A 23,927-nucleotide genomic window follows, 5' to 3' on the forward strand; every position below is an offset into this window, starting at 1 on the left:
CTTTTTGGAAAGCATTCTGGAAAAGAAAATACATTTGGAGATCACTGAGATATTAATGCTTAGAAAAACAAGCTGGTGGTCTCAAATCCAGCGCTGGCGGGCAGTTCCCCCCAATCTTGGAAACCACCTTCTCAAATGGAACCCTTGTGGGAATCCTTGTGTGGATGCCAAGAACAGGGGTTGGCATCTAAACAGGACTGTAGGTCACAACAACCAGACTTGTGACGGGAAGGCCAAGTATACGCAGCCCTTACTCAAGCAAGTGTACAAAACCAATGCCGTGACGTTAGGACTCGTTCTGCTACAACTAAAAAATACAAAACTCCCACCAAGAAAGAGCCCTTCCATGATTAAGTCATGGTTGACAGAGACGGAAAAGATTGACAGAGTCTAAGGAATCCATTCTTTTGACACCACAGAGCAGAAGGCAAAAGCCTGACTCCTTGGGAAAACACCTCAGGAAAATGTTTCCAGTTGTTGCTTTTCAGAAGTTACCACAAATACGATTTTGCTTGAATCGGCTCAACTTAAAAGCATAAATGAATAAGGCACTATTTCTCTGGGATAAGCTGGTTTTCCTGTTTTAATATCATCATTCCAACTGAACATTTATTTGTTCTTACAATATGTAAGAACAGAACAATGGCCCTACTCCATCTGTTAAGGCCAGTAAGGAAAAGAGAAACAAATCTAGGTCTTAATAAACAGAACTGCTTTTTTTATGGCTACATGTGAGACCAGCGTTCTACCACTGAACTAGCTGCCCAGTCCTAAAAGGTAACAATACAGGGAGCTGGCTACACAAATGATAGAAGAGAGAAGAGCCAAACGGCAGGTCTGAGGCTACCCAGAGATGGGCCACAGCAGTAAGCAGCCATGGCTCTTTGGAGTGGAGAAGCAGGGTGTCCTGGTCACAGCACAGGCCAGGAGTCACAGGACGACTGCTGAGTGTGCGCTGAGGCGCAGAAGAGCCTTGCACGAAAGCTGCCGTCAGCTCCTGTTCTTAGATCCTTCCCCGGTGCTGCCCAATGGCCACACCAAGCAGGAAGCCACAGCCAAGACAGCTTGGGACACGAAGCTTCCTGTCATTCAAAGGAGATCACAAGAAGAGTAGACAGGGATCTTTGGGCAAACCCAGGATTGCAGCACACTGTCCTGCAGCTATACCTGCCAGAATTACCACATGGCTCAGGGAGAGAGCAGAAAGGATACCTTGTTCCCGGCTGGCTTCCAACCTATTAAATGATATAGTGGGTGAGTTCTTTCACCTGCTTGTATCACAATAAAATGAAGGAGGAGGGGGCAGGCAGGTGACTTGTATTCTCTTTTCTGGTCAGTGAGTCTATGATTCTTTATCTCAAGTTTATAGTCCTAAAAAAAAAGAATGAATTTTCACGCAAGGCCCATAATCTCCTATCAATTTAAAGTGTTTGGAACCTCCACTCTGCTCCCTTTGGGTCCTTGGTTAACTGACTTAACCTTAGTTAACTGTCTAACCCTGAGCTGTGTAAGAACCTAATGAGGGAGGTGCCAGTGCTCAGCAGCTCAGACTGCCAGGCAGGTGGGTAAGGCATACTTAACCCAGAAAATTCTACCTGTTAGATATTTTCCCTCCAAAAGAAGCCCATCTTAAAGGACAGCCTCAAGAAGGAAAAGCGTTACCAGTGAAAAGGAACTTACTCCCATTGGCCAAGTGGTAGGTATAACTCCTGCTTCTTCTGACAATAGTTTTCTTTATCACAGAAACAGAATGCAACTCAGTTCCAGGAAGAGTTGGGCATGGTGGCACGTCTGTAACCTCAGAACTTTAGAAGGCTGAGGCAGGAGGACTTGAGCCCAACCTAAGTGATTCAGTAAGAACCTATTTCAAATAATTAAAGAAAAGAAAACAGGGGAAGAGAAGAAGCTAAGACCTCCTGTAAGTTGGCATCACGTGCAGGCTAACTGGGGGAGAACCAGGTGCCTGTCCCTTCAGGCGCTTGGGGAGGGAGACAAAAAGAGCCAATGTCCCCCAGCCCCTGTAAACGACCAGCTAATCCACAGAAACACAGGCTGTAATAGGTAAACTATAAGGTAAACTAATAAGGTAAAATGCAACTTAATGCTTGTGGTGTTTAGTGTTTCACTGACTTTGCATGTCTAAAGCCAGTAATCTGATCATCTATTCAGAGGACAACAGTACACAGTGTAGCATCTGTGGGGGAACCTTCTCCTGAAGGTGGTGGCCATTATTAATTCCCTATTATATCTTGTTTCAAAATCCTGTATCATTCTTATTGGTTTTTTTGGTTGGGTTTTACTCTGTTTTATCTTATTTGATTTTATTATTATCTGATGGCATACGCAGCTATTTCAAAGGTAACAAGTAATATTATGGTAGCCATTTTGCATTTACTATTATTTTGTTTTAAAGTCCTGCAGTGCATTCATTGTTTTGTTTTTACTGATTCTATCCTATTCTGTTTTGTTTGATTTTACTATTTCTGAAGGTATGGGCAGCTATTCTGAAGACAACAGACATTATGGCAACCATTGCTGATTTCCTATTATCTTGTTTTGAAAGTTTGTGTCACACTGTCTTGTTTGATTGGATTTATTCTGTTTTATTTTGCTTGGTTTATTCTAAAATAAAATTTAAAAAGAAAAAAAAGAGAAACTGGGATTGTTGCATGGTGCAAAGGCCCTGAGTTCAAATACCACTACTACCAAAAAAAAAAGTTCCAGAAGGTTCTTCCAAACTACTTGCACTTCTTTGTGAAGTTTAACTCCATGCCTAGAGCTCTCCTAAGACTTTTTCTTCTGCCTCCTATTGGAGAAATATTGCAGAGGCAAATTAAGAGGATTTAGTGTTTGCTGAAGGAGCAGAAAGAAATAAACAGCTTCTGAGTTTGCCCATGACCCTGCCTTCAGCTGGTAATACCATCATGCAGTCACACACACACTATACCGGTTGGTCTCGATGGCCAAGAGGGTATGACAGAAATGAGGGCATGTCATTTCTAAGATGAGATGCCAAAATATCACTGGCTTCTGTTTTTAGGCCTCTTTCCCCCTCTACCTCTCTTCCTCCATCCCCCACTCCCATCATTTGCTCTGAGAGGAGGCTGCCATGTCATGAGGACATTGAGGCAGACCAGGGAGGGGCCCACACAGTAAGGAAAAGACCTCTGGTCAACAGTCAGTGAGAAACTGAGGCCTAGACAAGGAGCCTCTATCTCCAGTCAAGTGCAGAGATGTCTGCAGGCCCAGGGGACAGCCTACCGGCAGCCTTGGGATAGATTCAGAGGATTCCGGACCCTCAGAAACTATGTGAGACAGCAAGCTAGTTATTTTAAGATGCTAAATTTGAGATAATTTGTTATGCAGCTTGTATTAGTCAGCTCTTCCATCACTGAGACACAATACTCAACCATCCGACTTAAAGGAGAGTTTTATCCAGCTCGGTTTCAGAGGAATCAGTCCATGATCCACGAGGACCCACGGCAGAAACCTGGTGAAAGGGTGCAGCAGAACAAAGCTGGCCAGGAAGCAGAGCTGGGGAAGAGTGCCAGAGTGGAAGGCATAAAGAACTAGACATAAACCTCAAAACCATGCCTCATAATCCACCCAAACCTACCTCAAAGTGTGTTTCACCAATCCTTAAGGTGGATCCCAAAACTAACCAAGTCAAAACTCTACCCTAACCACCACACCCCATCCTTCTCAACTTACGACCTATGTATATTTCCTCAAACCATACTTAATCTCCAAAAAAAGACAACAGCGAGTTCATGATTCTGCCTAACACGATACAACTATCCTGCGTACAAACAGAAGCACAAGAATCCTTTTACAGTTCCAGCATTCTACCGAAGTTCAGTACAAGTCTTTTCTGAGACTTAAGGCAAACTCTTAGCTTGTGAGCCTCTGTAAAAATCAAAAGTATTCTATATAATCCCAAGGTACAATGGCACGGAATAAACATTCTCACTCTAAAAGGGAAAACAGAAGAAGACAAGAATTAGAGCAAAGTGAGACCAAAACCCAGCAGGGCAAACAGTAAGTCCTATAGCTCCAATCTGGCATCCAGGGGACATGGTGGTAAAATGTGAGTTCCAAGGGTTTGGGCAGCCCCACCCCTGTGGCTGTGCAGGCTGAAACCCACAGAACCTCTCTCTTGGGCTGACTCCAGCTTTTCTTGGCAAGCATTGCACATTCCCGGCATCTCCAACCTCCTGGGGTCTGCACTGCACCTTTGACTTCATCTCATGGCTTTGTGTATTGCCCTCCCAGGGTCTTCTTGCCTGGATTTGCATTCCCTGTGTCACTAAAACCAGCATCATGTGGATGATACCAAAGTCTGCTTTGATAGTGGAAGCAGCAGTCAGGCTCCTTTGCACCATAATGCCAGCAGCCTCTGAGTGCCCGGATGGCTGAGGAGGGTAAAAGGAATCCTGGGGAACCAATGTCCTGAGAGCCCTTCTCAAGCAGGGGTCCCAAAGACTCTCTTCTCAAAAAGAAAGAGATTTCTTTTTGACATTTCTGTACCCTTGAGTCTTGTGCTGCCAACCTCCTCCTTTCTTGACCTTTCCTGTTTCTCATCTGCAGGTTCACCCCTCCTTTCCCAACATGCCCGAACCAAATGCCAGGGGCTCAGACTCTTTATAACCAAAGCCCTTTGATCTTTTACAACCTGGTATCTTTCTGCATGTCTCACATCATAATACAAATACCTGAAAACAATTTAAAGTTATTACATTTCAAGAGAGATGAAAGCTTTATCCTCTGGATACATCCTCTGATGGAATCTGGGCAAGTGCCAGCAGATGGAGGATAGGTAAACATGGAGTCTCTCCAGGGACATCCAATCATATTCCCTGCATAATAACGTGGGTAAAGATGGCTCCCATCACACACATGTTCAGATAAGAACCACTGTGTACGGAAAGTTGATTCCCTAGTCCCCTCTCCCGTCACGCAGAAGGGAGGGAAATCAATACGCATTTATAAACAGCCAATGCAGTATCTGAATACGTACTCACTGAAATTAATGCAGCTGTGTTTATTTGACATGCACCGTCTTGTACCTCAGCTATGGTGCTAAAATGTTTATGGGATAGAAGTGTAGGCGCCAGCCTGAAATTCGCCAATACTTATAATGCCATCGTTTTCAGTCCAAATAATCTCTTCTACCACACAAAAGAAAATGCTCATCCTGTATGCTCTGGGAGACCCATCTGAATCTTACATAGCCTTTGAGGAACCCAGGTTCACTGTACAAGAGTTGTGGGGTTGGGAAGACAATGAAAATCAGAAAAACAGAGTGAGACGGGGTTAAGAGGCAGATCCATGGCTCACTGCCATTCAGGAACTCCCACTCTAATCCCAGCTACTGAGGAAGCTTGAGGCAGGGAGATGGAAGGTTTGAGGGCAGCCTGGGAAACTTAGCAAGACTGTCTTAAAGTAAAAAATAAAATTAGAAGGATTGAGCTGGGCGTGGTGGCTCACACCTGTAATCCCAGCACTCAGGAGTCCGAGGCAGGAGGATCACTACAAGGTCAAGGCCAGTTTAAACTCTATGATGAGGCCCTGTCTCCAAAGGGAGTAGAGGGGTGGAGTATATATAGCTCAGTGCTTGCCTAGGATGTGCCCTGGATTCAATTCCAAGTACCACGATTAAAAAAAGAAAGAAAGAAAAAAGAACTTGTAAGCTGAGGAAGAATAACAATTACTTCAGCTTCTTACATGACTGTTCAGATGTCAACTGAGGACCAAGCATGCTAATTATGCCTTCTACGGTAACAGGTCAACTAATACTCAGGTGCCTCCTAATCCTAAGGAGGGGCCACCTGTAAAGGACCTTATGTACGTGATTATTCAAACCCATGTATCTTCTTTCTTTTTAGTCTTTGTCTTTTCCCAATCAGAAGGTTGGGTCTGTTTTAGTTTTGAATAACTGTAAGTTCTACTGGTTTCCATCAAGGCATGAGGCCTTTCTCAGATACCTGGCAACCACGCCTGAGTGACGGAAGAGGAGGTGTCAGAGAAGCAGGTAGGAGGTGATGGGCCTGTAGGGGCCGTGTGTGCTGGTGGCTGGATGTGTCTTCTGAGCAATGAGCTAAGCGGCCTGATCACGACGGCCTGGCCAGGGGCACAGCGTGGAGAGTGCCATCAGCACCTTTCAAAGCGTCACAGGGTTACAGTCTTCGGTGAGCCTCCCCCAACTTCTTTCAACCTGTTCTTCAACCTAGTCTTCTTCACAACTCTCTCTTCTCTTTAAAACCATGTTACATCTCCCTTGTAGTTTTCAAACCTCTTGTTTTCTTGTGCCATAAAAATCAAGAGCTACTAGGACACTCTTCCTCTCCCCCACACCTACACACACATACATCCTTTCTTCAATGTCATTCTACCTCATGGCACAATTATCAAAAGCAAAATTCTTCAGTCCTGCTGACTGTATGGCAGACAGAAGGGACTGCAAGGAGCTCCAGGTCAGGCTGCAGACCAGGCAGGCTGCTCATCAAGGCCGACACGGCATCTCTCTCCTGGAAGCCCCTCGTGTGTAAAGGATTGTATATGTGGAAAGCACGTGGGGATCATTTCGTGGACTCTCCTCAGTTTACAATGAGGAAATGAAGCTCTGATATGTAAAAGGACATCTCTGAAGCCACCTGCCTTGGCGGCAGCATAGCTGTCACTGGTACTTAGGTCTTGTGGCTCTCACCTTCCAGCTCATGTGATTGTACATGTCACTGTACTTGCCTTTTCTGTCGATGTTTGGTTCTTTTCTTTTTGTCTGGTTAGTCATTTTGAATACTTGTTTAGATTGAGGCATTCCATGTTGTCTTGTCTTCCTTGGTTGCTAAACTTGGATTCTGGGAAACGGGGCTATATATAAGTATATGGGGAAAAAGATACTAAAACACAAACCCTTTCAAATATCTTAAGCTTTGGATTTTTAAAAATTTTATTTACTTAGTTATTTTTGAAGTACTAAATCCTACTTTGTAGTTATGCCATGATATCAGAGAATTAAGCTGTATTTCCACTTTAGTTCTCTTGAATTTTGTAATGGTTTCTTAAAGCAAGTAAAAAATTAAAAAGGGAACTAACTGTAGAAATATTTTTTAGACTAGAAATATGTTTAAAAATACCTCTGCTTTTCTTTTAATATTAAAACCTTCCTTTATGCTGATATAAAACACTGCACTAATTAGAGGGAGGTGTTTAATAGCTGGTTTGGATGTTGAACCAAAAGAAGTCCAGCAGTGTTGGGAGCCGTGGCACTGTCAAGTCATCAGACGCGGTGATTGCGAGGCCTGTGGGAAAGTACAAAAGCCTGAGCTAGATTACCCCTCTCATCGAGCCCGCCTGTGTGGCACCTGTTTCTTATCACCCCACTAAGTTCCCGCCTCACAGGGTAGTCAGCCTAGCTATTAATCCTATATATAGCCAGTGCCTCCACCCCCGAGAGAGAGACTGAAGCACGGAAGGAGCCGCGGGGAGCGGACCGGTAGAGGCTTCGGGGGAGACTGAAGCACGGAAGGAGCCGCGGGGAGCGGACCGGTAGAGGCTTCGGGGCAGACTGAAGCACGGAAGGAGCCGCGGAGAGCGGACCGGTAGAGGCTTCGGGGCAGACTGTATAAGGAGAGAATAAAGAAAAGCCTGACCACCGCCAGACCTTGTCGTGTGTCTTTCCTGCCGGCCGGGAGCGACATCGACACAGCAGTGTACATCTCCCTTGGTTTAAGAGTTGAACAACAAATATAACAGAAAAAAAGTAGTATTTCGCCAGCTTCATCCTGATCCTCTCTAAAACAAAGTAACTTCACAGTGCTTTAGGAAAGTTTAAATTTTAATATGACTTTCACTTATATTTTTCCAGCTAGTTTTCTTATTTTGAATGGTAATCCAAGTAACTGCCATTTTTCTAATAAATCTCCACTGAATCTAATTTCCCCTCCATTCAACTCTCATTCCATGATGTCATCCACCAAGTCCAGACCTCTTAGAACACTTGGCTGCTTCCCCCACTATTATCAGGATCCTGAGGGAAAACGGAGGATGGGTTGCTGGAGAGAATGCTTTGGTTTCAAACAGCATTTTATTAAATGGCATGGAAAAAAATGCTAGGAAAATGAAGAAAACACGTGCACTCTGAATAATGGAAACAAAGATTCCCACTTTAAATATCTTTCCTGGGGTATATATATAGGATCTAGGATCAAGAAGATACTTAGTCCTGGCTGCCTTTAGCTTTGCAAGGACACTTGCATGCATTCTCGATCCTGTTCTTGGTCTCATCAAAATATTTTTAAAAGGGCATGCACACCCACGCAGCACAGAACAGTAAACATCTTTTCCAAGAAGTGTTCGTATCAGATTGTTATGCATGAGTTCCCTCTGCCAGTCATCCTTAAATGTCACCTACAGCCCAGGACCTGAAGGTGGAGGCAGGAAAGGTCATTTAGGTTCAAAAGCCAGTGCACCCCAAAGTGGGTAAACTAAGACAGGTGAATGAAGTGTTAGACTTCCAGATATCTCACTTCAGAATGGGATTAAGAACAGAAAAGAAGAAATCACTGACAATTATCTAGGAGAATAATTTTTCTCTCTTATAGTTTCAAATACATTTTTGATTCTATGGCAGAGAACAATTCTACTAGTAAAAGGGCGAGGAGAGCCCTTCTGTAAGAAGGGATATTTCAGGATAGAAAGATGATGACCTCTTGAAATCTGAAGGGAATTTTGTTTCTTCTTTTCTTTTTCTTTCTTTCTTTCTTTTTTTTTTTTTTTTTTTTTGCTTTATTTATTTTATAGTCTTTCAAAGCAAGGTCTCAGAGTTCACACTGGCCTTAAAATCACTATGTAGCCCAGACTGGTTGGGAATTCATAGAAATCCTCCTGCCTCAGCCTCCCAAGTGCTGGGATTACAGGCATACATCACCCTACTCAGCAAAAGTTTTTTAAAATATACTTTTCCCCCTATTGGTACCAGGGATTATACCCAGGAGTACTCTACCGCTCAGCTACATCCTCACCCCCAGCACTCTTAAATGTTTCATTTTGAGACAGTGCTGCTAAACCGATCCAGTGGCCTTGAATTTAAGATCCTTCTTCATTATCCTCCTGAGTAGGTGGGATTAAAGGAATTTTCCCACCTCGCCTAGCTAAAAGAAACTTTTTTTATTTCAAAAGTTTTAGATTTAAGGTACAACACAAGAGTTCATACTTGGTTTTCCCTGCTATTACCATCTGGTCGCAAATAAACGTATTTGTCACAGTGTAAAATGCAGGCTTCATCCACATTTCCTTCGTTTTTCCTGAAATCCCTTTTCTGTTTTAGGGTGGGCTCTTCTTGACTGAAAATTCCATACACTTTTCTTGTATATGCTGACCTGACAGTTTCCAGGAATACCATCAGGTACTGTGCTGAATATTTCTTAATGCGGATTTATCCATTGTTTTTCTCAAAATCAGATTGGAGTTGCCAGGTGTGGTGGTGCATGCCTGTAATCCCAGCAGTGGGAGGCTGAAGCAGGAAGACTGTTGGAAATTCAAGACCAGTCTGGGCTACAAACTGAGCTCAAGGCCAACCTGAAGTGCATAGTGAGACCCTGTCTCAAAAAGACAAAAATAAATAAATACATAAAACTAGACTGCAGTTAAAGACCTTTGAGAGAAAACCACAGGATGCCACTTTCGCCACACATGCTCAGGGCACTTACTATCTGCAATACATACTATCATTACAACAGTTCTGCTGCTGTTGACCTCTATCACACTGCTAATGAGATACTGTCACATTTCTCCAATGTAAATGGTTCTTTCCCTACTCTCCACACTGCGTTCTCTGGAGATGAGTTCATATTCTCTAGAGTGCAGTCATATTCTCCCCCTCCTTGAGAGTGAAATACGTACATCATTTATTTGGAGCTCTTCGGTACTGTGGATCTGTCTATTCTTCTGCACCTGATTACTTATTGAATTATTTATTCCTACCAGTTTGGTCTCACAGGCATTAATTTAAACTCTGAGTTATCACTCAGCAGCACCCTACATATTTGGCTGCTCAGCTTTGGCCATTAGGAGCTGCTTCAGATGGGGACTTGTCCACCTGCCTAACTCTGTGGTTTGTGGCTAGCACTGCTGTGTGAATGCTTTCTTACTTTCTGACAGGCTTACGTTGTATATTCCTATCCCAGTCCTAGCCGTTTCACTAGGAAATTCTCATTCCTTTTATTGAAAGGACAAAATTATCTGATCTGAATAAACAAAAGATCTGAGCTGGGGATGGTGGTACATGTCTGTAACCTGAGCACTCAAAAAGAGGCTGAGGCAAGAGGACTGTCTTGTGTCTGAGGTCAGCCTGGACTACACAGTAGGTGCAAGGCCAGACTGAACCACATACCAAGACTCTTGTCCCAAACAAAAAATCAAAATCTGGACTCTGGGTGTGCTCACTGATCTTCTCAGCTGATAAGCAAGTAAATACATGTTTCTGTTTTAAACTTTGGAACCATACACACCCGTAACTTTCTGTATGCAATCATCCATATCTGTATTAAGCTAAACACACATTCACAGTGGTCTCCAATTCTAATTGGTTACGACAGGAAGCATGTTAGACCCTTCCTCTTGCTATCTATAACCTCTCACTTCCAACAGTGAGAAGCCTGCCTTGCATCTTCCACCATCCGTTTATTTAACTGCTCAGTTTTACCAAACACAGATAGTAGTGCTAGAACTGTCAGCTGGTAGCCCTATGGGAAACCATGCTGCCAACCATTCTACAGTGTTTGTGTCAGGTTCCTTTTGCCTTTACTCTTACAGTCTACTCATTTCCAAAGTTACTTAGGGGAGGCTGCTCAGAGCACTTGCTTAGCATGCAAGGGACCCTAGGTCCCATGCTTAGCACTGTGAAACAAAAACAAAGTTATTTAGGGCAGCATTCTCATCCCCACTCCCTTCAGGGAAGCTGTTTCATAAGTTCATAATGTAATTTGACTGTCACCCTTTGCATTACAGCCTGGGATCATCCCACCTTCTAAATGGTTATTTATTTACTACCAAACAAAACAATTCAGTTTAATTCTGAGAAGAGTGAAAAGCCACTAATGGAACTTGAAAGATTCCAATTTAGACAATTTTTTAAAGTTTTTGTCCCATCTCCACTTCAAAATAAAAATTTACTGAAAGCTTTTTTAGGGGACAGGAGTATAGCTCAGCAGCACAGGCACCCACCTGGCAAGTGCCAGGTCCTAAGTCTGATTCCTGGTATCAAAAAAAAAAAAAAAAAAAAAAGAAAGAAAGAAAACCAAAGAAATCTACTATAATTCATTCATCTTTAAAACGTACTTGAAAATTTTGCATACAATACATGACATGGGGAAAAAAAGTTGCTCCCTTGCACAACTGAGACTTTGGTTTTTCTAAGAGCTTCTTGTTACTTTATTCAATTTTCCAACCTGCAAATGGGAATAAAGTTTCCCAACTAGGGCTGAATTTACGGTAAATGTATTGATTGAATTCTGTCATTCGAGGGTAAATATGCAACAACTGTCTCAATTGTAATAAATGTGAACTTTATGCCCTGGAAGAAATAAGGTCTACCTAATAATTTTCACACATTTGTGAAATTTTCTATTTTTACCTAATTAACTTCACAAAGTACTGTATGATGACTCCATGATTACCATCCACTTTCATCAATAAGGAATTATTTTTGTCTAACAACCTGGAATTTTTAGTCAACTTATGTCCTTAAATTATTCAGTTACCTGTACATAATTATATTTATTTTTAAGCACACAGGAGACTTTAGAGAGAATTGGTGATCATTCATGAAATATTATCTTGACAATAAGAAAATTCTCATCCCTCCAAAAAAATCTTTCTATTACTCTTTTTTACATTAACATTTCTTATCCTTGTCAGATTGCATAAATGACCATAATATACTAACATATAATCAAAAACTTCCAAGAATATAGTTTAAACTTCTGCTGTGATCATTCATTTCATTGAATTACCAGAAAAAGGAGACATGGAGAGCACATTCACCATGTCAATGGTGAGGAGTGAAATGTGCCCAAGCCTCATTAGCATCTTTATGGAAACTAGCATTTATCTGTAAGTTGCATTTTTGCATATAATTTAATTCAACAGTCTAATGTAATGTCTTTCTTTGTAGTAAGCATTTAGGAGAGAAAGTCATGTGTAATTCTTCTAAATACTGTCAGTAGTTTCTTTTCTCCCATTATTCTAGTTTAAAAATGAAATCTCTGGAATATTAAAAGCTGTAATTTCCTAGTTAAATATTCTGAGGCAGTACATGTTAAATCTTCTTGATAATCCCATTCTTGATCATTTTTAAAAATCTGGAGATACCATAAGAACAATTATTTCTTTCTCTCTGTTTTCGGAGACCATCCAACAAGTTACTCTATAAATAAATCACTGTGCTTTTGTACTGACATAAGTTTGTACCAGTCTTGCAGTTTCCTAAAGGCTGCCTCAGACTCTAGCTGCCTAGACAGGAAGTGAATTCATTTTGAGCAGGCTGGAGGCAAGAACAGAGGGAAGGAAGGATTAGAGGCAAATACTAGGATAAATGGGGCTCAAAGAAAACCCCTAAAAACTAAGATTTTTGAGGGGTGGGTTAAGGAAGAGATATAAGCCATTCCAGGAAGCAAATGCTTCAATTAAGAGGTTCCAGTGCTATAAAAAATAGGCTCTCAGACACAAGTTACAGAGACCAACATTCCTCCAGCCAAACTCTGTAATGATTATCAAAATGATTTACAGTATATTAGCATAAAGAAACAGATCACATAATGAGGAATCAATGAAGTTCAAAATTTCTCAAATTCTAAAAAAATCTAGACAACTGTTAGAGGAAGGGCAGTAAGAAAAAGCCAAATGACTGCCTAAACGCATGCCCCGAACACCACGCCTCATCCATTTCTTCTCTCTGCACCAACACCAAGAGTCTTGCTGGTACCAAATACCAGGAAGTTACGGTCAAGGAGGTGAGTGGGCAGACTTAGCAGGACGGTTTCATGCCTCAGAAATAAATCTTTCAGTTTGCTCTAGGAGTTCACATCATGTGACAACTGAGAAAGTCTAAAGGCAAAGCTGCCAAGGTAGATCCAGCAGGAAGATCACAAGGAGAGCTGGCTTTATCTGAAAGCAGTCTGCCTGGCTTCCCACCCACCCAACTCTGCAGCAGTCTGTTCCCTCAGGGGACTAGAAAGTACTTGTTCCCAGACCGATCACTCCCATGGGGAAGTTACTAGCTATGAGCTGGACTAAGAGTCAGGCTTAGGGTTCCATCAGTAAGCCCATCAGTAAGCGTACCTTTCAATCTCTTCACTCAGAGGTAGGGGCATTTAACAGTCTTCCATCCTGACTCACAGGAGGCAATCCTACTGAAAGTTCCACATACCCGGGAATTTACCTGCTTCCCTGTGGGTCTCAGGAGATAAGGGTAACACCACAGAACAAACCGAGCAGTTCTGGAGACTTGGCCCCTTGTCTGAGAGCATCCCTGAGATGTCTAACATGAGCAAGGCTGCAGGGCACTGGGATAACCTACCTGCCACTCTGGTCTGAGGTCCACGTAACTGACTGTCCCTCGGGTCTGGTTTTGTAATATATCCTGATGGCATGAGGAAAGTCAGTAGCTGTCTGAGCCCCTGTCTTCTTGATCTGTAAGCTCCACGCGTCAGTGTCAAAGAAGAGTTCTCCGCAGCTAGGAGCCTGGCTGCAGCGAGCAAAATAGTCTAACTGCTCCCTCCAATGATCTGCAGGCAGAGTCACAAGTTCATGAACAATCTCATTCCGGAGCTCTTTAGAAACAACTGTCAGCTTGGAAGACCTTGTAAATTTTTCAATACCTTGCACAGCGGCCACATCCACCTCCTCGACCTTTAACACAGATAAATCACAGCAGTCCAGCACCACCAAAAAATCCTCTCTCCCATGATTCTCTGTGTCACAGCAGTACTTTGAGCTAGAGATCCCAGGAGCCTGTTCCTGGTTGTCATGGTTACCATCTTTATCAGATGTATCTTCCTCACCTTTATCACAGATTATAAAATCATTATATCCCACATTAAATGTGGTCCTTGCATTTGGCACAGGAAGATGGCAGAGCTCAGGTGTCCCAGATTTGCAGGCTTCCTTTGATGCCAACTGGCAGGTTTCCTTGGTAGAGCCAGTCTGCGGCTTGAATCTGTTTCCATCCTCAAAGAAAAGCACTATGGTGCCCTCGATAACGCGACTTTCGAAATTCACATCTAAATCCAGTACATAATGCTTCACCAGTATGTGGCTGGTGTTGGCCATAAGAGGCAGATCATCTCGGGCAGGGTCCAGCTTTATGTCCATGGTGCCGTTTGCTGTGGAAGAGCTTTGCTAAAATCTCAGATGAAGCTTTGTCTCTGCCTTTAATCTTCCACAATTGTTAAGTGGCTACTAACAAGAAATAAACAAAACTGATGTCACTGTGTTGTGTTTCACAATTTTCAGTCCCCTGGCAAAGAAGAAAAGTACAATTAGGTAAATTCCAAAGGCCCTAAGGCTCCCGCAGACCACTGTTCCTGCAGGTTGACTACCATCCTTAGAAAACCCCATCGTGCTAGATCCTCATAGCTAGGAGGCAGACTAATCTTCTTGACTGACATGAAAGAAAGCTGCATTGTGGGGTTTCTAAAAATATTTCAATTACCCATGGAGTGAAATGGGCCCCCACAAAGGCAGAAGAAACATGTTCCTAACTAGAACAATTCTTGTTTTGGAAAAGACCAATTGTTATGCAAAATCGTAACCGAGAATCACTGTGCCTCGTTTTAAAATATATTAAATGTATCATTTCTAATTTTGTGCATCAAAAGATAAGTGACTGTTTCTCTAGTGTGATTCTAAGTAACAAGTGTGAATGAGGGCTAAATGGCCTCATACATTTTATTCTTTGAGAGTAATAATTTAATACATACAATGTAACTCCAGGGATTAATGTACTTTCACATTAGGACTGCTCTCATATCAGCACTTCCAGTAAATTACAGGAAAATGAGCCAATTTACCAGGAGTGCATTCTAAGTATTCCTTTGAGATTGTTCATGGAGATTTTTCAAATTTATAGTTAAATACTCAAGGTATATCATTACATCTTAATAGCTGAAAACCCATTAACATTCTGGATAATAGCCTTCTTGTGGCAAACAAAAGGTCTTCTCATTTGGAAAAAAAGTATGCAAATACCTATAAAAGGAGAGAAATTAAAACGTAGAAACAGATGTTGTAATAAAATGTACAAATTCCTTATAAAAGTTCTGAATCAAAATGTATTCTTATTATATAATAGCAATACAGCTAAAAGAAAAATTATTTTAAATTATTTCAGTGCCTAATGTGTACCTAATTTAAGCATATGCTATTCATTTATTCTTTTAACAAAAATGTAAAAAAAAATGGCTGAGGAAAAATAAGAACTGACAGAAAAAAAAAAAACTCTTGACAGAGTAGATATATTTAAAACAATTTTTGTGTTTCTAAATATCTTTTTATCAACTACAAAACATTACTTGCTTGACTTTTCACGTAAATTGTGCCCCATACTGTTTTAACTCCTCACTTCCCCTCTGACTATACCTGCTTCTCTACTACATCTCTCTATTTCCTTCCCTTTCAGAATCTCATTCCAGCAAACAACTCTATTGAATTTTTAGTTTCTACCTCTCCACAGGTGACTTCCTCATCAAAGTCCTGGCTAATCTTAGGACTGCAGCCTCCCGTGGCTTTGTGCAGTTGGTTGAAGCTATTTTTCCAGTTATGGAGCTGATTCTCCCGTTGCATCCCTGTCTGCTAGTCACACAGCTTGACCCAGACGCTGCTCCCTGAAGATGGCCTGACTCCACGACTCCCTGATTTCTGCTCTGGGCCTTGTGCCCTCCCAGTGTGTTCCTAGCTCCCACCTCCCATGTCTACCTATCCAATCCTATTCTCCTTCCATGCCTCAGTTCAAGCACCACTGCTTCTGAAAACCCTTCCCCATGCTTATCGCTCAACCACCAAACCGAACATGGCCATGACTTTCAACACAACAGGAGTAGAGAAAAATCAAGGATGCAAATCATAACTCAAGATTTCTTTATACAGAAGCTGGTATTTTTCTGGAGCCTAAAAAATCAGTGGGCATAGGAGACAAACTAAGGTATATTATTTTCTGTATAAGAGTGACTGAACTTCTCCATCAATGATTAATAACCTTTGATAAAATCACTGACTATATCTATGTAATGAGAAACAGATACTAAAATTCCATCCAGCTGGTCTTCTGAGCTGCTAACATGCAGCCTGTTGACTGGGCTTTTCAAATAGCTTTTTAAAAATGAAAATACATATGCACACACATATCTCTGTGGCTGTCTGAACTATCATATTTGGAGAAAAATGGCTTAGCATTTATATAAATATAACTATTTATTATTTAACGCTAGTAGATGCCTTCAAAATCTGTGTAGTTTAAGAATAAATTTTAATCTATGGAGCAGAAGTCCTGGAACCCCCAAGGCCATAGACTGGTATAGGAACCAGGACGTATAGCAGCTAAGTGAAGCAAAGCTTCATCTGTATGGACAGCCACTCCCCATCACTCACATGACTGCCTCAGCTTAGCAGTGGCATTAGATTCTCATAGGAGTGCAAACCCTACTATGAACTGTGCATGATAGGAATCTACACGGCTCACTACTTATAAAACTAAAGTATCTGATTATCTGAGGTGGAGCTGAGGCAGTGATGCTAGCACTGGGGAGTAGTAGCAAATACAGATTTAATAATAGCAGAGACTATAATAATAGCAGAGAGGTTTGGCTGCACAGAGACCACAATAAATCAACTGTTGCAGATGCATATCAAAACCTTATTAGTGAATGGCAAGTAAGCATTAGTCTGTATCTGATGGCAAGCTTTATAATTGCAAGTGAGTGATACACTTCAATTGTACAGCTGCATCTCGTAGCAGGCTTTAAAATGAATCTGACACTTATTCCAGTCCACACTTGGTTCACCCATTTTTTTATTTACCACTCCTGTCCATACCTCTTTCCCATACTAAATAGTTGTCTCAGTCACAGTTTAGGTAAGCTCACAAGCTAACCAGTCAAAATGATTAAAATGTAAACATCACTGCAGCGCTTCTTTGAAAAGAGAGAGAGGCCCTAAGATGAGATAGTAAACTCTACAACTGCCAACAAAATGAAACTTGCATAGAAAAGAAAGCACCAAGAATTCTATATAAAGTACAGATTCAGAGCAGTGGGTGATTCATATTCCCCAAGCCTGCTCTGTGTAACATGTGGTTACCAGCTATGCAACTAAGCTATGAAATCTTTAAAACTATTTTGCCACGGGGAGATCAAGCACCTGCATTAAAATACAAACTTTAGGAGTTTCTCAAAAGAAAAAAAAACACATTTAAAAGGAAGCAATTATTGGGACAGGGATATAGCTCAGCAGCACAGCACCTGCCTGGCAGGCACAAGGTCATGAGTTCAATTTCAGGTACAATAAAAAAAAGGAGGAGAAGGAGGAACAGCCGCAGCAGCAGCAGCAATTAGTGAAGGTCTTTACTTTATCAAATGTGTTTGTATTGACAGCATCATTCTTTGTTGCTAATTGCATCGTTAGAGCTAAGAAGCCCTTTACACTGGTAAAGAGCTGATCCTGTCTGCTGCTAAGGACATGTGTTGTGAACTTTCAGGAGAAGCTGCAGCTTAAAAAGTGGCGCATGTCCCTCTTTCGGTGAGCACCATAGACAAAATGATGAAAAAACAGCAAATATTGAGGCACAAGTGCTAGAGAGGATTAAGTCACCAAGATATGCAACCCAGGCTTCCAAGTCTACCCACACTGATGAGGCAACAATGCTTATTCTTGTTCGGTATATTTTGCAGCTGGATGTGCATGTGCACTTTTAGTGGCAACCAACACCACAGCTGCAGAGCTACCTGAGCGTAAGAATGAATACATACCAGGAAAACTGAACTGATCACTTGATACTGATATATCCACCAATGGAGTGGCTGCTGTGACCAGATGACTTTGGTTTCTCTACTCAGGTCAAAGAAACTGCTTCTGAATGTAAGTCTAAGGACTGTGTTATCCATAGAGAAATGCTAGCTAGCTGAAAAATGTCACCTTAACTTAACATTTTACAAGATGTGATTAAAATTACCAACTACATTAAAGCCCATGACCTTAATTCATATCTGTTCATGCAGGTCTACAAGGAGATAGGCACGGAGGGCTCACATCTTCTTCTATACACGGAAGTGAGACGAGTTTCCTCACATAGATAACTGCCAGAGTTTCTGAATTATGAGAGTAACTTCAGAGATTTCTTTTAGAAAAAGTCACCACTGGCAGTACATTTCAGCGACACAAATGAGTCACTAAATTTGCTTATGCGTGTGACATATTCAACCTACTCAACAGACCCAATTTGTCACTTCAGGAGAGAATGAAGTTTTTTCAAGTTAGCAGCTAAGGTGGCTGCATTCAAAGCCAAACTGGAATTATGGGTGCAATAAGAGAACACTAGAACTTTTGATATTTTTCAAACATTGGCAGAAATTTTGAAAGACTGAGGCGGAGTCTTCTTTCTCCCAGCTAATGCGAGATCACCTATCTCAGCTTAAGAGAGCTGGAGCAGTACTTCCCAAACGACAAAAGACCCTGATTTAGAAAGGAATCAGTCCACAACCTATTTGTGAATAGGACAGGTGAACTTCCTTCATCTGCCCCAGGAAAGGATTCCCTGCTTGAGATGGAAAATGATGGTGGCCTTAAAAGTATGTTTGAGACAACTTCAAGTCTCTTAGCATTCTGGATTATAGTCAAAGCAGCCTGAGATTGCCACAAAAGCACTGAAAAGCCTGCTTCCAGTCCCAACATTATCTTTGTGAAAAACAGTTTTCTGCAGAGACAGTAACCAAAATGAGCTAACAGAGTAAATTAGACATAACCAACACACTCTGGGTGACACCATCTTCCACAACCCCAGACGTGACATCTACTTGGAGGAAAATGAGCTCAGGGCTCTCCCTGATTCTGTTTAATAGTGAATTGTGTAATTATTTCATTATATATTATAGTGTAATACTGATAGAAATAAAATAATAAATGGTATGCACTGGAATCATCCCTGAATCATGTCTTCCACAAAACTGGGTCGGTGGTGTCAGAGAGCAATGCTGTGGCACTGTCTGGGCCTTATCTTTTCAAACCTGTGCTCAAAACCAGTGCTATCAAAATCCCCAGTGGCTAACCACTGCCACCTCTAAAATAAGTGCATTGTATTTTGTGTTTTGAAATTTTATCTTTAGTGGCTTTGTTGTTTATTTTGGGCTTTTTTTTTTTTTTGTAGTGGGGGGCAGGTTGCAGAGACACAGTGTCTTTCCCTGTTACTCAAGCTGGGCCCAAACTCCTAGGCTCAAATGATCATCTGATCTCAGCCTCCCCTATGGAACTACAGGCATATACCACCACACGCAGCTTTAGTTTGTATTTTAGGTATTTAAATATTTGTCATCTTGCCCCGCAATCCTTTGGTTCTCTTTAGGACTTTAGTACATTCTTCACAAAGACTATTCGAAGTCTGGCTCATTCCTGGATGATTACTTGGGCCCTGCTGCCTGAGATGACTCTGCACCTCCGAAACTCAGCCTTACCTCACAGTATCTCTCGTGTCTGCATCTGACTGCATCCGGTATCTGTGCCTGATCGCCTTCTCCCTGATTCACAGGGAACAATGTCCCTCTATCATTCTGTTCCCATGAATCCAAAATTAAGGGGTGCTTATAGAACCAAATAAATACCACTCTTCTTTCCCATCCAAATTCTGAATATACTTGAGAAATACAATAAAGACACAGAAGAGGAAGACCAGAATGTCATTTTCATTATTAATAATGAAAGCTAATCTAGAGAACATGGCTTACTAACAAAGCCAAAGATAACACATGGGAGTTGGAGGAGTAGAGGAGAATAGCTCACTGGGGTCAGGACTGCTGACCCAAAGGTGGGGATGAGCAGCTCAGAACAAATTTATCTGACTGGGTCACCTCACTTTCCTCCAGCTAGAAGCAAAGGCACCAAACCAGGAGTACTAAATTAATTAGTATTCCACATAAACCATCCCTGTCTACTTAACTGTACCTTATTGCATTTGATATTCTTCTCTGGCTAACATTTTCTCTTTTTGTGACCCACCCTGCATTCTCAATATTTCATATATTTCCAGGGTTATCATGTTTAAAAACAAAAACAATTGACTCTGCTACCTGTTTATTTTTGTGGTCCTGGGGGTCGAACACAGGGCCTCATGTGATAAACAACTCTACCACTGAGCCACATCCCCAGACCTCTAGTGGCTAATTTAACTAGTCTTTATTTCACTGAACTTTAAAGCTGGAAAACTGTCTTGGGTTTGCACAATTCAACTCTAGCTTTACAACTGAAGACAACAGACCCACAAAGGTAAAGCAATTTGCCTGAAGTCAACCATTTCTCTCTTTTCTTGACAGAATAGAACTTCTCCCACTTGTTGATGCTTTGCCTTAGAGTTTTAATCCTCTCAATCTCACAGGCATCTCTTTTGTATTGTCCAAAGCACAAATCAAACGCCACCGCCTCCATATCCGTACTCCGCTTTCTTTATATTCTTCAAGTTTTAGAATAATCACTGATTCTTCCTGTGATCCATTTCGGGAGGAAAATGAGAAATCTGAAAACCAGTCCTAAAGTAAGTAAATAAATAAAGCTAGCCAGCCCTAGAAGATTCGGCAGAAAATGGTCGCTCTTGTGACTTTTCTAGTCTACGTGATGTGTGATGTGTCTTTTATCACTTATTGCTTATTCACCTACTTCCTGCTCATCTTGGATTCGTGGATGACCTCAGTCTCCTTCCTCTAAAAAGCACACAGCTCTTACTGGTGTCAGCTGGGGTCACGAGCCCACAGGGACAGAAAAACCAAGCTGACTGTGGTTCCAAACACGTGTCTGTGGCCACCTCGAAAGGCCTCTCTCAGCAAATGGTAACCGTATTTCTAGGCAGTCTGTTGACTTCAGCATTTTTTGGCTATCACCATGCTCCAATTTAAAATGCCAGCCTGTCTCACTGAAACATTTTTCCATTCTCTGTCAGAAGCCATAATATATAAAAGTTCCCCTTTTATCAGAACCAATGTTTAGTTTTCCAGTGGCTAACCACAGTAGCCTCCAAAATAAGTGTACTCTGTGGTATATATTTTAAATGCTTAAACCATTTTCTCAGCAGCACCATTAAAAGGATTTGAAAAGATTAATGTATGGCAATGTTTTTCTTAATCAGGTGAGGAAGAATCAAATAACAAACACAGCTATGGCTAAGAAAAGAAATTGCTCTGCCACTTTGAATCACCCAAACTAAAATAGACTCTGTAGAGACATTCCCAACCCCACCCCCGAAGATAACTTCATCCTCACGCTCAAGCTACAAAGCAGTGTGTGTCATCTCAGGGCCTTTAACTCATCCCTCATTCTGCAGTGGCCTCCATCCACTAGTGTTCTGTCGATTCCTTGACTTCTGTGTTCATTAACATGTTAGGTAGAGTTCTTGGCACACACCATCTTCTCAGTGACTATCTGTGAAACTCGTATCTGAAGGCATCTGTAATTTTAACACCTGCATACTTACAGAACTGGCCCTGCTTGCGTAAGTTATATAGGCCAGTAGAAATTACTGTAGAGCAAATATCTTCCTTGAGACATCTCAGTGTTTTCTTCTCAGGATACACCTGTGTCTCTTTATACCACATCTTTTTTCTTATAAGCAGCTTAGAGGAAAAAAAATGTTTGTGTTTATTCTATAGCATTAAACACAGTTAATAAATATTTAATTTTACAAATTACTTGACCAGCATATGACAGCTTTCTGTACTCCAGCACACATCGAATGCTCTTATGATAGCCAGTTTACTTGTGGAAACAGTTTCTAGGCCAATCTCACAGATACACAAAAGCATCGAGTCACAGGAGCACAAGATTATTGCCGTGAAATTAAAGAATTTCAGATTTCAAAGGAAACTTAAGTCTAAATGTATTATGTTTAGAAATATAACTCTGACATGTTATTCTGCAACTTCCCTCACTGAATGGTTTTGAAACAGAACCATATTAACGTATACAGATTTACCTTTTAACTGGTCAGTGGTATCATGTGAATACTCCACAACTTACCTGTTCATCCCATCATCGGCAACTATTTAAATTAGCTTAAATTTTTTACTGTTACAAACAATGCTTACCTAATGGAATAGACAACTACTGTGAAGGAAACAAGATTTACTATGGTAGCTATTATTGTTTTTTTGGTATCCTGCTTTGAAATTCCATACCAGTTTTGCTGCATTGTTTTAATTGGCTTTGTTCTGCTTTGTTTTGTTGGATCTTACTATCTTTAAAATAAAAAAAAAAAAAATGTTGCAATGAACCTCCTTGTACACGTCTCTGAATGTAAGTTTTCCTGGGTAAAATACCCAGAAATTCCATGTTACCTAATATAGTCACATCTGCTACCTTTTGGTTTGTTTACCATCCCTGGTACCTCATTTCCATTCCTTTATTTTTATTTACTTGTGGGTTGGTTGCCTAGACTGCCTTTTTAGAAACAATATTTGGCTGGAGTTTTAAGGTTTTTTTGTTTGTTTTTGGTACCAAGAATTGAACTCAGAACTTTGTGCTTGCCAGGCAGACGCAGTGGCTAGATTTTTAAAAACATGATTAAAAAATAAAATAAAAACATGATTTATCATTTTTAATGACTGAAATTAATTTCTTTACATCAATGCAATTACAGTTGTAATAACACTGTTTTTCTAACTACTATGATTTTCTTTGCTAAAAGATTAAGCCTTAATTTTCTGGTCTACATTTCTGTCCCTCAGCATCACCTCCCACACTAATATGTCATAAGTTATTCAATGTTTTCTTTCTTTAACAGTCCTAAAATTAATTTCTAGCAGCCTTCTAAACAGTATAAGAACTTTAAAAACTTAATCAACAGCTCCTCCTCTTATTATACACCAGTTTCCATACTATTGTGGCTAAAATGTAAATATCAAATTTTTAATAATCTATAATGAACTTTTTAAGTCAAATTTTATTTGTATTTATAAATATGCTCACCAGCTCCTTACTCGTAACTAATTCATATAGCCACCCTCCCCACTCCCCCACCCCCACCCCACCCCCTTCCAGGCTCAAGACTGCATGACTTTCTTCATGACTTTCGATTTACTTTGCGGCTGCAAACAGCAACCATTTTATTCTATTCTGTAGATAAGGTAAACCCAGCTGGTCATTCTTCCAGAGCTTGTGAATCTGAGTATGTACTGAGCTAGAGGGTGAGCTTGTTGGAGGACGACAAGGGTGGCTACACAAAGCCTCTCTAACATGGGCATGTGCGAATAGCTGGACATTGCATATGGTGGCTGGCACCTCCAAGAGGAAGTATCCCACCGAACCAGTTGAAAGCTGCACATGGCCTTTTCTGCTCTGGCTTGGCAAATCAATATGGCCTATCATGTCTACTGATTTCTATTAGCTTTAAAAATCATGAAGTCATTGCAGATTCAAGGACAGCAGAACACCTTTCACTGTTGATGGGAAAGTGGTAAGATTGTATAATGGGAGAGCATGGGAGACGGGTGCTATTGCTATAACCATCGTTAGAAAACACAATCTGCCCAATTTCCCATTTACTTACGTATATATCTTTAGTAATTCTTTCAGTAGGAGTCCTGTGATTAAAGTCAACATTTGCATATTTGCAATGTCTTTATTGTATCTTCCATTGAATGAGTGTTTAACGGAGTACAAGCTTTCAGGATGACAGC

General features: G+C 41.1%; 1 protein-coding gene across 19 annotated transcripts in view; it reads right to left on the bottom strand.

The window, feature by feature from the left end:
• Positions 1 to 23,927, bottom strand: part of Aopep (aminopeptidase O (putative)) — a 383,307-nt gene that overhangs the window by 326,231 nt on the left and 33,149 nt on the right. For all 19 annotated transcript variants that reach the window (XR_010040451.1, XR_010040447.1, XR_010040448.1 and 16 more), the window contains exon 2: positions 13,580 to 14,518. Coding sequence is in view for 13 of the 19 variants with exons in the window: in XM_063229043.1 (XP_063085113.1) it covers positions 13,580 to 14,373 (794 nt within the window). In the remaining 6 variants the exon portion in view is untranslated. The remainder of the gene's footprint in view (positions 1 to 13,579; positions 14,519 to 23,927) is intronic.

The sequence above is a fragment of the Cavia porcellus genome, unplaced genomic scaffold (assembly GCF_034190915.1).
Source record: "Cavia porcellus strain 051 isolate PalLab524CR breed Dunkin Hartley unplaced genomic scaffold, mCavPor4.1 scaffold_17, whole genome shotgun sequence".
Taxonomy (NCBI): domain Eukaryota; kingdom Metazoa; phylum Chordata; class Mammalia; order Rodentia; family Caviidae; genus Cavia; species Cavia porcellus.